Genomic DNA, 15,493 nt, shown 5'->3' on the forward strand with positions numbered 1-15,493 from the left:
GATTTGGTGAGACCCCCCCCCCTTCAGCCTCCCCTGCTTCTTGGCAGCCAGGCTCCATCAGGACCCCAAGGAATGCAATGCAGCTGCCTCCTTTGCTCTTTGGGAAACAGGTGTGGGAGAACCCCAACCCCTCCCTCTCTCCCCTTCTCCCTTTTGAAGTCCTGGTCCTCCAAGTTGGAGGCTGTTTTTCTACTCCCCTGGGTGTGGGCAAAGGGGGGCCCCTCCAGACTCCCCGAGATTATAAACCAGAGTTGCAGGATCTCTTTTGGGTCAGCAGTGCTGGGTGCTGGACCAAAGAACAGAGTGAGGGCCCCCATCTGGCACACCCAAAAGACTCTGACCTGATTCATGCAAACAAAGACAGTGGTGGGCACCACCTTTCTCCTTGCAGTGCTAGCTTTCCATGTGAGGGGTGTGTGTGTCCTTGTTGTAGGCATTCAAGGTCAGGGCTGGAATCTCCCACCTGCCCCCTTGAGCCAGACAGCCCAGTTTTAGCTCTTATATTGTGGGTATCAACATGAGATGTAATGTGATAGTAAATCTGGAGTGATCCAATGAAAAAATAGAGAGGATTCATGATTTGGAACTGGGTTTATGCATTGTGGTGACTCCACAAAGCACTGGATCCATGATTTTCTTGGGGTACTGACTGTGGGTGTTCACCTAATATTAGATGTGATGGCAGGTTTGGGGTGACCCAGTGCAAACCCCCTGAGGATCCATTCCTTAGGACCATGCTTCTGGCTTGTGGCAGTGCCACAAAACGGTGGACGCCTGATTTCTGCAGGGCTCTCTTTGGCTGTGAACATGTCCTACGATTTGATAGTTAACGTAAGGTGACCTAATGCAAAAACCGTCCTGATCCATGAGGATTCATGTTTTGGGATTAGGTTTTTGGTCCCTAGCAGCCCCATGAAGTGGTGGATTCAGGACAGAGACATGATCTACAGTCTGCCAATTGTTTTCTTTTGTGTTTTTTTAAAAAGCCATGCAACACTATTTGAGAGGAGGGAGAAAGGAGGAGGGGGCATAGAGATAGTGGGCACCCCGTGACCCACCCGGCTCACCTCATATTTACCCGTCTTTTTGTTGGGACTTATCCAAGAAGCAACAGTGTGAGTTGTTTATTTTCTGTAATCTCGTATTGATTTGGAATCTCGTGGATTGTGTTCAGTGAGAAAAAGTGTACTTGAAGTGTTGAAATAACATCCCTTATTTATCGTTTTTGGTGTAACTTTATTAGAAAATCATATTAAAGTGGAGATATTTTAATCTGTTTACACTTGGCATGGTGATAATATATTTTGGTGGTTGAGGTTGTGTGAAATTAATGCCACAAAAAGCCTTTTAATCAGAATTTCAAGTTTTAATTTTTGTTTAAATACCTTAAAAAGTGAGGATTAATAGAGTTGTAGTAACTTCATTAATTCAGTTGTACTGATAGCTCTTGGTGCTCCTCCCCCTGGAATTTCTTGGCCATGATGAATGTCCAGGTAGGACCTGGAATTACAATGGATTTCTTCACATTTGGCAGGGTTGTTGCCTCCCCATCTCCTGTTCATTGCAGCAGCCTGTGTTCTCCGTGTCATGTACAAACCACATCCCTGACTCACTCTCACTCTGTACTAGCATCACTTGCCCGCTGTGTCTTTGGCTGGGCATATCTCATGACATGTTTAGTAGCCATCCAAAGCCAGTAGAACAGCCTGACCCAGTCAACCAAGGAAAGCTTGTTTATTTATTATTATTTATCACATTACATTTATACCCTGCCTTTTTCTGGAAGACTCAGTGTTGTAATGTTTTTAAAGAGCTAGAGACACTTAACTTGCCGAAAGAACCAATCAGGCATATCTTCTGTTCTGATTCACTGTTCTCTTTTCCTTCTGGCATGTTGCTATCTGCTCCCTACTGAACACCCTACAGAAAGAAACCTCTTTTTGTGCTCAAGTGAAGTAAAGTTGCAGGTGACCCAGAAGATGAAGAAGGAGATGGAAATGCAGGGCCCAGGAGGACCTGAACTTGGCAAGAGAGGGAGGAAAGACCCCCATCCCATCCGAGCAGGAACTGGTGTTGCATTCTGGGAGAGATCTGTGCCAGAGGTCTGGGATCAGGAGCCCCTGAACTCTGAAGTACTTTGCCAACGCTTCCGGCAGTTCCGCTACCGTGAGGCTGACGGGCCTCGAGAAGTTTGCAGCCAGCTACATGGACTTTGCAACCGCTGGCTGAAGCTGGAGAAACACTCGAAGAAGCAGATCCTTGACCTGGTGATCCTGGAGCAGTTCCTGACCATCCTGCCCCAGGAAATGCAGCACTGGGTCAGAGGATGTGGGCCGGAGACCAGTTCCCAAGCGGTGGCCCTGGCCGAAGGTTTTCTCCTGAGTCAGGCTGAGGAGACAAGACAGACAGAGCAGGTGAGGGCTTTTATTTCCAGCTGGGTGTAATTGAAGCAACAATATCTGACCTTCTCCTAAAGTTTCCCTGCCTGATATTTGTCCAAGTGTTAATTATCCAAATGGGAGGTTTTAATGACATGCTTCAGCAGCCCCTTCTTCTAGGACATTGGTGTCAAACTCGCGGCCCTCCAAATGTTATGGATGTAGTCCACAACATCTGGAGGGCCGCAAGTTTGACACCTGTATTCTAGGGAATATCTGTTCTCTCCAGGGAATTCCCCAGCATTGAAAAAACCCTCTGCTGATCGAAAGGTGCAGAGTCTGTGGGTTAGGTAGGATCCCTTCCTTGAGATCTTCCATTCCATCTCTTACTCATCTCTTTTAATGCTGTTTTAGATGTGGGATCCGTCCATGAAGATGGAAGCAAAGTTCTCTGAGATGGAAAGAGGTCTGTTGGAGGAAGGACAGCAAGCCCAGACGCACATCCAAGATGCCAGCTCACCTGGTAAGGACTCACTATGCCTGGTTGGGATTGGGGCGTGCAGTAGTTTGATGGGTTGCATCAGGAATGAACGCTATGTATCCTTTGTAACCTGATTGATATGTAAAGGGCTTATCTCTTTCTTTTCCTTTCTCCTCTGACGTTTATAGTTTTGACATGGATTGCAGATAACTAGGCTAAGTGACCCCTGCAAGCCATTCTTCAGGGAAACAGGATGTGCCTGTTGGTCTGAGGGGGGTGGGCAGGGACGTAGGTATTGATTTTTTATGGGGGGGTTCGGGGGTGGGATCACACCCCCACCCGCCCCTAGGGCATGGCCACGCCTCCCCAAGCCCCGCCCCTGGCCTAGCGCTTCTAAAAGCAGCTCTCCGAGGTCGAGGATGGCAGAATCCCCTGCCCTGCCCTCCCCTGCCCCTCCCCTCTGGGCAGAGGCATAGAGGGAAAATGGAGCCTGGTGCAAAATCTGAGTCCTCCGGCAGTCAGATGCTGGAATCCACCCCCAAACAGCATCACTTTCAATGGTGTTTAAACTAGAGAGCCCAAATTCTCCTTAAAGGGAGAATCTGGGGTCCCTAGTTAAACAACATTGAAAGTAATGCTGTTTTGGGGTGGATTATCCCCCACCCTGAAACAGCCTCACTTTCAATGTGGTGTAGTGGTTAAGAGCAGGTGCATTCTAATCTGGAGGAACTGGGTTTGATTCCCTGCTCTGCCACTTGAGCTGTGGAGGCTTATCTTGGGAATTCAGATCAGCCTGTGCACTCCCACACACGCCAGCTGGGTGACCTTGGGCTAGTCACAGCTTTTTGGAGCTCTCTCAGCCCCACCCACCTCACAGGGTGTTTGTTGTGAGGGAGTAAGGGCAAAGAGATTGTAAGCCCCTTTGAATCTTCCTATTGGAAACAATGGGGGATGCGGCACCCCCTTTTGGAGTCCATAGCTTTGGACTCCCTGGACCAAACTTCACAAAACCTGGGTGGTATCAATAAGAGACTCTCCTGATAGTACATTCCAGGTTTGGTGAAGTTTGGTTCAGGATGTCCAAAGTTATGGACCCTCAAAGGTGTAGCCCCCATCTTCTATTAGCTCCCATTGGAAACAATGGAGGATGGGGCACCCCCTTTGGACCGCCTGAACCAAACCCGGGTAGTATCATCAGGAGAGTCCCCCAAACAATCCCTGAAAGTTTGGTGCTGCTAGCCCAAACAATGTGCCCCCTGCAGGCCAAAAACCGAAAAAGCACTAAAATGTTTTAAAAACCCACAAACGGAGGGATGGAGCTTCGGACATGAATGGGGGGGGGGTTCAAACCTGAGAACCCCCCCTTACCTACGTCCATGGGGGTGGGGAACCAGGTGGCTGCAACTATGCCTGTCGCAACCTTGAGGCGCCAAAGCCTCCAAATAACTTCTTTGACACTTTCTCGGGGAAAGCAGGAGGGGGGGCTGGGTGAGGATAAACGGACCCAGGAAAGCCTGGTTGGGCAGAATTGGCTTTCTCAAGCTGGGTGCTATGTTGCCTTACAATAAACGCTACATGTCAAGAATCCAGAGTCTTGTTTATTGATTAAAGGTCCAAGATGTAACAGATATGAGTTTGAGTCACGAAAAAAATGAAATGGGTCTTGACTCAATTTATGGCACTCTGTAGTGAATAGCTGGGATGCCTGTAAAAGGGAATTAGACAAATTCATGCAGTTCTTCACACTGATTACAATATTCATATGCCTCCTTTTTTCCATTCGAGGGACTCAAGGTGGCTCAAAAGAAAAGGCAGACAAATCTAATCCAAGCTCCTCAGTCTTGTGAATGAACAAAACCTGCCTTTTCTGCCCACCATCGCTCTGAGAACCAGTTGCTGGGGGCCAGGAACAGGGGGCAAATGTGTTTTCTGCTCATGCTTATTGGACCATCTGACTCGCTGCTGTAGGAAATAGGATGGGGGATGCCAGGGTGTGGGGAAGACCTTCGGGTATAAATGATGCCACGTTGAAGCGACATCTGGACAAAATGTGCCACAGATGTGACATTAGTGGATCAGTAGATGCTATGAACACTCCTTGATAGTACCCTCAGTGTCCAGATGCACTCATTTCCGATCTGTTTTTTTGGCCTCATGTGACAATGAGATGCCAGGCAACCTCGTTTGGGCCTCTGTCTTTTTCTTCCGCCAGCCTGGAATCAAGGGCATATAAAATGGCCCAGCCAGAGGGAACACAGCATGTCTAGGCCTTTGGCCTGAACCAGCTGTGATGCTGTCACATTTTTCAGCTCCAGTGTTCACAGGACAAGTTTCAAGTATAACAGAACTCTGAAATTTGTCAGTTGTATTTGCAGCCCCCTGAGGTTCATAGGTACCTTTTGCTTCTCTTCTGCCTCTACCACTACTTACTAGAAAGGGTTACAGTACTTTTTGAGTGTACACGGAGTAAGGTTTCACAGGGAAGGGAATGTGTGTATGTCAGGTATACCTCATGTACTCAGAACAGGAAGTGGAGGTTAATATTCTTTTTCCCTCTTTTCCGTCCCTTGCAGGCAGTGAAGAGATACCGTGGATCCATTCTCGTTGCGGAGGCATGGGAACAGCTGCTGCACCTTCAGTCCAGGTAGGGGAGATGAATGGGCAACAGACTGGGTCCTCCCTGCTTTCTAAGGGGGCTTTCTAAGGGAGCAGCAGTGGCGTAGGAGGTTAAGAGCACGTGTATCTAATCTGGAGGAACCGGGTTTGATTCTCCGCTCTGTCACCTGAGCTGTGGAGGCTTATCTGGGGAATTCAGATTAGCCTGTACACTCCCACACACGCCAGTTGGGTGACCTTGGGCTAGTCACAGCTTCTTGGAGCTCTCTCAGCCCCACCCACTTCACAGGGTGTTTGTTGTGAGGGGGGAAGGGCAAGGAGATTGTAAGCCCCTTTGAGTCTCCTACAGGAGAGAAAGGGGGGATATAAATCCAAACTCCTCCTCCTCTTCTTCTTCTTCTTCTTCTTCTTCTTCTTCTTCTTCTTCTTCTTCTTCTTCTTCTTCTTCTTCTTCTTCTTCTTCTTCTTCTTCTTCTTCTTCTTCTTCTTCTTCTTCTTCTTCTTCTTCTTCTTCTTCTTCTTCTTCTTCTTCTTCTTTTCTCCTGCAGTTGATACTGAAGGGCCCAGGGAAGAGGCTCTCAATGGCACTCTTTATACACAAGCTAAGTTCTCTGTCCTTAGCCTTCACACAGTGACCCCTTCCAGCATGCCGTCTCTGCCTGACATGAGGGAATTTGCTTTTCTTTCAGACCTTGGTTTCCTTTGAGGAGGTGGCCGTGCATTTCACAGAGGCAGAGTGGGCATTGCTAGGCCCTGACCAAAGAGCTCTCTATGAGGACGTCATGCTGGAGAACTACAGGAGCGTGGCCTCTCTGGGTAAGGGACTTGCATAGCTTCCAAGGTACAAATTTCTGCCTTTGTGATGAGGCGCGGATAAAAATGTTGACGAGTAACAAGCTTTTTTTTGCTACTTTCTGCCTTGTGGAAGCCTTGAGATGACGATATTCAGCATGGCTGGGTAATGTAATTCAAGCACCCTGGCTTGCCTGGGCCAACTGTGGCCCATGTTGTCACTACTGAAGCCAGAGGGTTTCCAGAAGCTTGTGGGGGACTGAGGGGCTTATGCTTAATTGCCAGACATTATAGGCATCACCCTCTGACTGTCACCTGGAACGACGTCAGTCCCCTAATTAGACTGGTTGAGATTGTGAGCTTGATCAGTTTTCTATTAGGTTTGTTTCCTTCCCCATATAAGAACCCTGACTTGCTTGGGCCAACTGAGGCGCAGGTTGTGGTCACCACTGGAGCCAGAGGGAGTGTGGAGGCCCTCAGGAGGATGCTTAGTATCCAGCCATTAAAGTATGTGTGTCACCCAGGCAACCACTCTGACTGTCTTCTGCAATGGCTTCTGTCCCCCTTAGACGGGTGGGGAATGTGGCCTTGATCAGTTTTCCATTGTTCCGAAAACATTCTTCCTTGGGTTTCTTTCCTTCTCCATATAAGAAGGATCAGTTTCTCTCTGTGTGTTCGAAAGGACCCAGGAATGTAATGCAGGTGGAAACGGTTGAAGACTTTATCATCTGATGAAAGGCTAGAGAGTTTCCAAAGAGGGTCTCAAGAGAGTGTTTCCTTCCCAAATGAGGATCCTTCATGGTTACATCAAGAGAATGGTCAAGGAATATCCTCAAAGGATTTCTGCTTCACTTCTTCATGCATCAGCTTGTTTTCTTGCCCTTTGGCTGTGGTGTGACACAAAAGCAGAGTGGTTTTTTTCCTCTCTCTTTCCTACAAATGTGCCTAAATTTGGAAGTTACCAGAACAAAGATAATGTTGTGCTGTGCACCAGAGCAGTGCCTCCCACCACTGTAGTGTGTGTTTAAAAATGCCCCATGGTGAGGATGTCTTCTTATCCCTGGAAATTATTTTGGGGAAACTGGCAGGTCTCTTTCTGTGTTTGTGCATAGTTTTCTAAAAATACCCCATCCAACCTCTTTCCTGGCTTCTGCTTTGTGATTCTGGGAAGTGATTGTACGTTCTTTATCAGAGTTTTGTGGCTAGAGAACCGTTTTGTTATCAATGGGGACGGGTATTCTGTTGGACCACACCCTCCCAAAAATGCTTTCAGGAGACAACAGACATTGTAGGTTAAAGCGGCACATCTCTCCCATATGCTACAGCCACAAACAAACTTTTAATTCACACATTCAGGTACTTTGGTGTAAACATCATTAGATTGCAAACCAAGCCTTTCTGGTAAAGCAGGCTTGAATGTCCTTTTAAAGTGTATATTCATGTTCCCTTTTTTCAGAGTTGGAAAAAGTTGGTGATTTCTTCTCTGTGGATGCAGCTTGGAGGGGAGATCGGACGTCCTTGTGTGGGTGCTAACAGAATTTCTTTATTCCAGCAGGAGATGAGCAGTGGAATGAAGACGATGAGAAAATGCAGAACCTATTACCAGATCAAATCAACAACGATGGTCTGAAAGCAAATTTCATGAACACAAGTGGACCTAAGAGGCAGAAAGGAAGTCACATGACTTATAAGATGGTTAAGCCCATTTCTCACCAAGGGCAGGATTTCCATGAACTAGTCCGCACAGTAGAGGAAACATATCAGTGCTTAGAGTGTGGAATGTACTTCCCAGATCAAAGACAATATGAGATCCATTTGCAAATACACAGTGATAATGTACATATTCCAAAGGACAATATAATAAGGGTATGTAAATGCTTTCGGTGTGGAAAGTTCTTCATCTACAGATCCAAACTACTTGTGCATCAAAGAACCTACACTGGAGAGAACCCTTTTGAATGCTTTGAGTGTGGAAAGAAATTCAGTCAGAGTAGCACTCTTCAAATGCATCAAAATACTAACGCAAAAGAAAGATTGTTTGAATGCTCCAAGTGTGAAAAGAGATTCAGTCAGAGTGGTGCTCTTAAAAAGCACCAAAAAATTCACACAGGGGAGAGACCTTTTGAATGCTCCAAGTGTGAAAAGAGATTCAGTCAGAGTGGTGCTCTTAAAAAGCATCAAAGAATTCACACAGGGGAGAGACCTTTTGAATGTTCCAAGTGTGGAAAGAAATTCAGTCAGAGTAGCAATCTTAAAGGACATCAAATAACTCACACTGGGGAGAGACCGTTTCAATGCTTAGAGTGTGGTAAGAGATTTAGTTTTAGGGGCAATCTCAAAGTGCATGAAAGAACTCACACAGGGGAGAGCCCTTTTGAATGCTCAAACTGTGGAAAGAGATTCAGTTGGAGAGGTGGTCTTCAAAGGCATCAAAGAACTCACACAACTGAAAGAGTTTTTGAATGCTCAGACTGTGGAATGAGATTCAGTTGGAGAAGTAGTCTTCAAGGACACCAAAGAACTCACACAGGGGAGAGACCTTTTGAATGCTCGGTGTGTGGAAAGACATTCATTCATAGTAGTCATCTTAAAGAGCATGAAAGAATTCACACAAAGGAGAGACCTTTCGAATGCTCTGAGTGTGGAAAGAGATTCAGTAGGAGTGGTAGTCTCCAACAGCATGAAAGAACTCACACAAAGGAGAGACCTTTCGAATGCTCTGAATGTGGAAAGAGATTCAGTAGGAGTGGAGGTCTCCAACAGCATGAAAGAACTCACACAAAGGAGAGACCTTTTCAATGCTCAGGGTGTGGAAAGAGATTCAGTTGGAGTGGAAGTCTCCAAAAACATCAAAGAACTCACAGAGGAGAGAGATCTTTTGAATGCTCAGAGTGTGGAAAGAGATTCAGTTGCAGTGGAAGTCTCCAACAGCATCAAAGAACTCACAGAGAGAGATCTTTTGAATGCTCTGAGTGTGGAAAGAGATGCAGTCAGAGTGGTGATCTAAAAAAGCACCAAAGAATTCACACAAAGGAGAGACCTTTCGAATGCTCCGAGTGTGGAAAGAGATTCAGTCGGACTGACACTCTTCAACAGCATCAAAGAACTCACACAGGGGAGAGACCTTTTGAATGCTCCGAATGTGGAAAGAGATTCAGTCAGAGTAGCAATCTTCAAAGGCATCAGAGAAGTCACACAGGGGAGAGACCTTTCAAATGCTCCCAGTGTGAAAAAAGGTTCAGTCAGAGTGGTGATGTTAAAAAGCATGAAATGACTCACACAAAGGAGAGATCTTTTGAATGCTCAGAATGTGGAAAGAGATTCAGTCAGGGTAGTCATCTTAAAGAGCATCAAGTAACTCACACAAAGGAGAGACCTTTCGAATGCTCCGTGTGGAAAGAGATTCAGTCAGAGATTTGCAATCTTCAAAGGCATCAGAGAAGTCACACAAATGTGAATGCATTTGAAGGCTCATTGTAAGGTCTCTTTCCACTGTCAGATGATACAATCCAGTTTGATTTTGAAGGACACTCCCCTAATAGCCGAAAGTGCAATGGTTGGATCTTTGGGTTAGCCTTGAGAGAGCACATCTGCCTGCCATGTCTAGAGCCCATGTTTATCATAGTGGTACAACTTCACTAGTGCTTTGACATATCCCCTCACATCTCACATTAATGCAATACAGATCACATCTGAGCCCTCAAAGCAGCCACACCTTTGATCAACTCAAGCAGAGTGCTTTGAAACTTGCTTGGAATGTTAGTTTTATATCTCATTCTTTTCACTAAATTTTGAGCCAGCAACTCCACATTGCCCAGTCAAATCCAATTTCTTTTCTTGACTCAACCATGGTTAAGGGTAAATCCAATCCCATGCCAAACTATGGGACATTTCCCCAGAAAAGGGTAACCCGGATGTGTGAAGAGTGTGTGCCAGGTTTCCCCCATTCCCTTGAGACCTGTGCAAATGTTTTGAAGAGCACTTACTCTCATTGGAATTGTGCTGCACAGATTCCCTACAATTTTCAGGTTTTCACTCACGTTGGGTAAGGTAATATTTGGCCCTCTCCCCTCTTCCCCCCGATTCCCTTTCCCCACGCTTAGTTTTCCTTTGTGTGCATGTGCTTCGACTTAAGGAGTCAGCTCTCAGCTGGTTTTTGGTGGTTGCAGTTTTACACCTTTATATTCTATTGTGTATTCTCTTATTTTTTCTTCTTGTTCTTTTCTGTTTCTTCATATTGATTATTACATGCAGCTGGAACGCTGCATGTAGGCTTCTATTTCTCTCATCTTTTACTTTTGCTTCTTGTTTATCCTTAGCAATTAGTTTCCTCAGTCATCCATTAAGGTTTTTATTTCTTTTGCTATATGAATAGGCTTTCCACATTCCACCCTAATCATATTTCTGTTTTCAACAGTTGAAGAGCTTGATAACCACCCCTTTCCCTGTAGCTTTTCCCAGCCATTCAGGGGATTATCGTCTACTTAATCTTCTGTCTAGAAACAGAAGGCATGTTTCTCAGGTTGTTTGTAAATATATATCAGCTGCACAAAAAAATTGAGCTACTGTTTTTCATTCAGAGCCTAGTTAAAAACGGAGTGGTTCTGTGGCTATTTTAATTGTAATTTTAATGTTCTATCTTACAATATGTATTTAATATTTACTTGGAATGGTCTAGTTTGCTTTGAGAGTCGAAACTGTGTCTCTGCTGGAGTTTTTGTTCAGTCTTTGAAAGTAAGGCTCTTTGGAACCATTGGATGAGATCTCTTTCCAGTGTCCTCCCATTCCTTTAGTCAGGGAGCTGGCTCCAATGTTAACCCCAGAACTGGAAAAATGACCACATTAGGCTGAACAGAGTGATTCTTTTCTCAGCCGATTGAAGTACACTTTCCTTTTGACTGAACTGTTTAAGAAGCTTGACAGAGGTGTGGAGAAAGAAAATTTTTGCAATACCTCATTTTTCTGCTAAAACATTCAGTTTCTAAATTGCCAGTACAATACTAGACCCTTTGGCAGTATTAAACTTGTTCTGCTAAGAAGTTGATTGCCATTTGGGGCCTTCACAGCAACCACAAGAAACAGGGCCGAGACTTTCATACCTTAGTTAGTTCACTACTAGTGTCTGGAAATGTAAGGCGGATTCTGCTTGGACCACAAACAGCAGTGTGAAAACGGTGTAAAATGGTTTAAAACGGTGTAAAAGAGTGTACACCATTTTCACACCGCTGTTTTTGGCCCATGCCGAATCCACCTAAGAACAGGGCTCCCCTCGTTTTTAAGCCTGTGGGCATCTTTGGAATTTTGACATAATGTTCTGGGTGTGACTCCAAAATGGCTGCTGTAGGAGGCGGAGCCAAACACGCAGAGGAAGCACAAGTGGGAGGGAGAAAAGGGATTAAAATAATGGAAAGAGGAAGGAGAGAAAATAAAACAAACAAACATGAGCGGCATCTGCCTCTGAAACATTATTTTAATATGCAAAACCAACTGGATCTTCAGTGGCCAATCACAAGCCATTCTGTGTGACACCACCACCAGACCCCACCCACCTTCTCAAAACTCTTGGTGTGCACCAGTATAGGTGCTACTGGGCACGTTGCATTGGGGACTCCTGGCACAGAGTCTTTTCTAAACATTCAGTGAATGTTCCTTGATGTTACTTGGCCAAATGTTTTTACTCCATTTCGTTTTCTGCCTTGCTTTCCACTGGCCGACAGTTTGTCTGAGAATGAAGAAAATGTCTTGCCATCACCACTGGACAACAACAGCCAGACTTTACACATCTGGATTAGTGAGTTTATTTGGGGGGCCAGATTGGGACTTAAAATACACATTAAATCATTTATTTATTTTAAGTCTTATTATAGAATCAGAGGCCGTTTCCGCATGGTGGCGGAAACGGCTAGAAGGTCGGGCGACATTGCAGCTACTGACCTGACGATTTTGGGACCGTCAAGACGGACGGTTCCTGAAGCAGTCAGCAGCCAACGGCGCCCGGCTGGGATTGCGCCCTGCCGATTGCTTGGGCGAACTTCTGGGCCTCCGGGCGCGTCGCGAAGGCCTGGGGACCGTGACACTTCTGGCCCCAACCCTGCGCACTCTGCTCCAGCAGGCAGTAGCAGGCGTAATCCCCAGGCTCCTCGGCGATCATGCCGGAGGCCCAGGGACAGCGTAAGGCCGGTCGGGTGGGAGGCGGCGAAGCCGCATGCCGCTCACTCGGGCAGCAGCTTCATGGCGGGCAAGATCCCCAAAAAAGAGCCTCTTCCCAGCCTTCTGGGAATCGCATACCGCTTCAGGTCGGGCGCGATGCAGCGGCGCTGAGGCAGCGCTGACTGGCTTCTGCAGCTTCGCGCTCCCCTGTGCTTAATGGCGGCCTGGAGACGGGCGTTTTTTACTGCCTCCCAGGCGTCGGCCATTTCCACGCCCAGCGGAAGGGGCCATAGAGTTGGAAGAGACCCCAAGGGCCATCAAGTCCAACCCCCTGCAATGCAGGAATGCACAAGCAAAGCACTCCCGACAGTTGGCGGCTATCAAGCCTCTTTTAGAAGGAGACTCCACCACACTCCGAGGAAGTTCATTCCACTGTTGAACAGCCCTTACCATCTGGAAGTTTTTGCTGATATTTAGGTGGAATCTCTTTTTCTTCACCTTGAACCCATTACTTCAGGTGCTCATCTCTGAAGCAGCAGAAAACAAGCTTGCTCCCTCACCAAAATGACATCCCTTTAAATATCTAAACATGGCTATCATGTCACCTCTGAACCTCTTCACCAAACTAAACATCCCCAGCTCCCTAAGTCTCTCTTTGTAGGGCATGGATTCCAGACCTTTCACCATTTTGGTGGCCCTCCTCTGGACCCATTCCAGCTTGTCCATATCCTTCTTGAATTGCAATGCCCAGAACACAGTATTCCAGGTGAGATTTAACCAATGCAGAATAGAGAGGTACAATTACAACCCTCAATCTCAGGATTCCTAGAGCAGTGTATCTTCAGTGATTCCTAATTTGGCAGGGGTCTGCGTGTGGTACTCCCTGGGCGTGCTGTGGAGCATGTCCTAGGGGTACTCACAGCAATGCTACTTCAGCCTCCCCACTTTTTGTGGTGTCTTCCGCCAGTGCCAGCAAGGACATGGGGCTGGCCCAGGGGGCAGGACCTGCTGCAAGGTCAGCAGCCACTTCCTGCCCCACCCTGTGCTTTCCTTCACCCTGGGAGGAGAAGGCTGTGGGGTGGCGTGCTATGCACCTGGGAGGGGAAGGTGGGATGGTAGGGTACTGGAGATATGAAGAGAGAGTGAGGCCGAAGGGCACCCCGTGGACGCCAAAATGTTGGGAAACACTGGTAGACCAGTGATTCCTAATAGGGGTTCCGTGGGTACCCTGGGGTAAGCAGCATGTCCCAGGGTACCACGCACGTTACCAGCCTCACTTTTGTGGTGTCTTCCGCCAGTGCCAGCAAGGACATGGGCTGGCCCAGGGGTGACCTGCTGCAAGGTCAGCAGCCACTTCCTGTCTCCCACCCTGTGCTTCTCTTCACCCTGGGAGGAGAAGGTGGGGGTGGCTGCAAGCAGGGGCACTCTGGGAGGGGAAGGTGGGGATGGATGGCAGGGCACTGCCGTGAGATATGAAGAGGAGTGGGCCAAGGGGTAAATCGTGGACGCCAAAAAAATGTTGGGAAACACTGGTGTAGACACTATACTCTTATTGATACCGCCCGAAATCACATTGGTATTGGCTTTGTTGGCTGCCACATCACACTGCTGACTCATGTTCAGTTTGTGGTCTAATAAGACTCCCAGATTCCTTTCGCATGTAGTGTTGTCAAGCCAGGTGTCACCCATCCTATAACTCTGCATTTCATTTTAATATCTTACATTTATCTCTGTTGAAATTCATTTTGTTTGTTTTGGCCCAGCTGTCTAATCCGTCCAGGTCATTTTGAATTCTGACTGTGTCCTCTGGAGTATTAGCTACCCCTCCAAATTTGGTGTCATCTGCAAATTTGATTAGCATACCCTCTATTCCACCATCTATTCCACCAAGTCATTGATAAAAATATTGAATAGCACTGGGCCCAGGACAGAACCCTGTGACACCCCACTAGTCACTTCTCTCCAGGATGAAGATAAGCCATTAATGAGCACCCTTTGAGTTCGGTCAGTCAACCAATTACAAATCCATGTAATAGGAACGCTGCCTAGTCCACATTTCTCAAGCTTACTTGTGAGAATATTACAGGATACCCTGTCAATTTTTTTTGCAGCTTTGGCCACGGCACGCTTGGGCAGGCAAACTTGGGCCAGAGACCCAGAAATGGCCCAAGAATAAGGAATGCCGAGTGTCGGGCTGGCTTGAGTACTGGGGGGATGGGAACTCTGGTCTGTGTGAATCTGCTGTGTGAAACTATTCTTCTGCTGCTTCCTGACTGCTTATTTCTCCTCTGCTAAGCTAGTGAAGGCCAAATACTTTGATCTGTAGTACAGCTGTGGAATTGTATGGTGTGGGGGGGATGGGCATGCTCATTGCTTTAAAATAGATACGTCTTGGCTGGGGCAGCCAGAGACATCTTGGAATTGTACTGGACTTACCTGCAATAAAGAAATCTTTGTTCATCAACGTTTCAATTGTCTGGTTCAAGGAGGTTCTGCCATTGAGGAGTTGCTAGTGGAGCCAAGCTATTGGTTGGGTGTCCTGGCCCGACAGGACGACGTGTGGCTTCCCTTCAGAATAAGTCTTGCCAGATGTGTATCTAGGAACAATGGAGCCTGGGGCAAAATCTGTCCCCCCCCCCCCACTCCATTTTCCCTAAATATGCCTAGAATCACATCTGATTTCCAGACTACAGAATTTAGTTCTCCTGGGCACTTTGCAGGAGAGACTACATAGTGTTATAACCTGCCGAGGTGCCTTTCCCCTCCAAAATATGCCTTCCTGGGGCTTCAGCCCATAATCTCCAGAATTTCCCCATCAAGATTCTTTGCAAATCCCCAAATTCTTTGCAGATCTAGTTAGGTGCTCGTGACAGAAGAAGAAATGTCCTCTGAAAGGAAACTTGTTAATTTTCAGTCCCTATGTTTTTTTTGTTTCAATAGAGTTTTCATTAAACCTTTCAGTGCTGATTTTAGATTTAGATGTTAGTTTTATGCATCAGTTATTTTAGGTTTTTTTTAAGTTCAAGAATGCTGTAAAACTTTTAAGAATGGCAGCAAACCCATTCTTAAGAATGGC

At 46.6% G+C, this 15,493-nt stretch overlaps 3 protein-coding genes across 4 annotated transcripts in view; 2 read left to right on the forward strand and 1 right to left on the reverse strand.

Moving 5' to 3' along the window:
• TAP2 (transporter 2, ATP binding cassette subfamily B member) overlaps positions 1–15,493 on the forward strand; it is a 1,062,867-nt gene that overhangs the window by 359,773 nt on the left and 687,601 nt on the right. The gene's annotated exons all lie outside the window — the stretch shown is intronic.
• LOC125428531 (zinc finger protein 708-like) overlaps positions 1–15,493 on the reverse strand; it is a 1,111,878-nt gene that overhangs the window by 191,043 nt on the left and 905,342 nt on the right. The gene's annotated exons all lie outside the window — the stretch shown is intronic.
• The window catches only part of LOC125428560 (zinc finger protein 420-like), a 469,229-nt gene that overhangs the window by 102,958 nt on the left and 350,778 nt on the right, over positions 1–15,493 (forward strand). Inside the window, exons 1-4 of one of the 2 annotated variants that reach the window (XM_048488868.1) lie at positions 30–110; positions 1,927–2,414; positions 2,793–2,901; positions 5,433–5,503. In XM_048488868.1, the coding sequence (XP_048344825.1) occupies positions 1,980–2,414; positions 2,793–2,901; positions 5,433–5,503 (615 nt within the window). In that variant the 5' untranslated portion in view covers positions 30–110; positions 1,927–1,979. Of the gene's footprint in view, positions 1–29; positions 111–1,926; positions 2,415–2,792; positions 2,902–5,432; positions 5,504–6,164; positions 6,292–7,819; positions 12,144–15,493 lie in introns of those variants that run through there. The other variant, XM_048488869.1, reaches the window with a different exon arrangement.

Source organism: Sphaerodactylus townsendi, linkage group LG03 (assembly GCF_021028975.2).
Source record: "Sphaerodactylus townsendi isolate TG3544 linkage group LG03, MPM_Stown_v2.3, whole genome shotgun sequence".
Classification (NCBI taxonomy): Eukaryota; Metazoa; Chordata; class Lepidosauria; order Squamata; family Sphaerodactylidae; genus Sphaerodactylus; species Sphaerodactylus townsendi.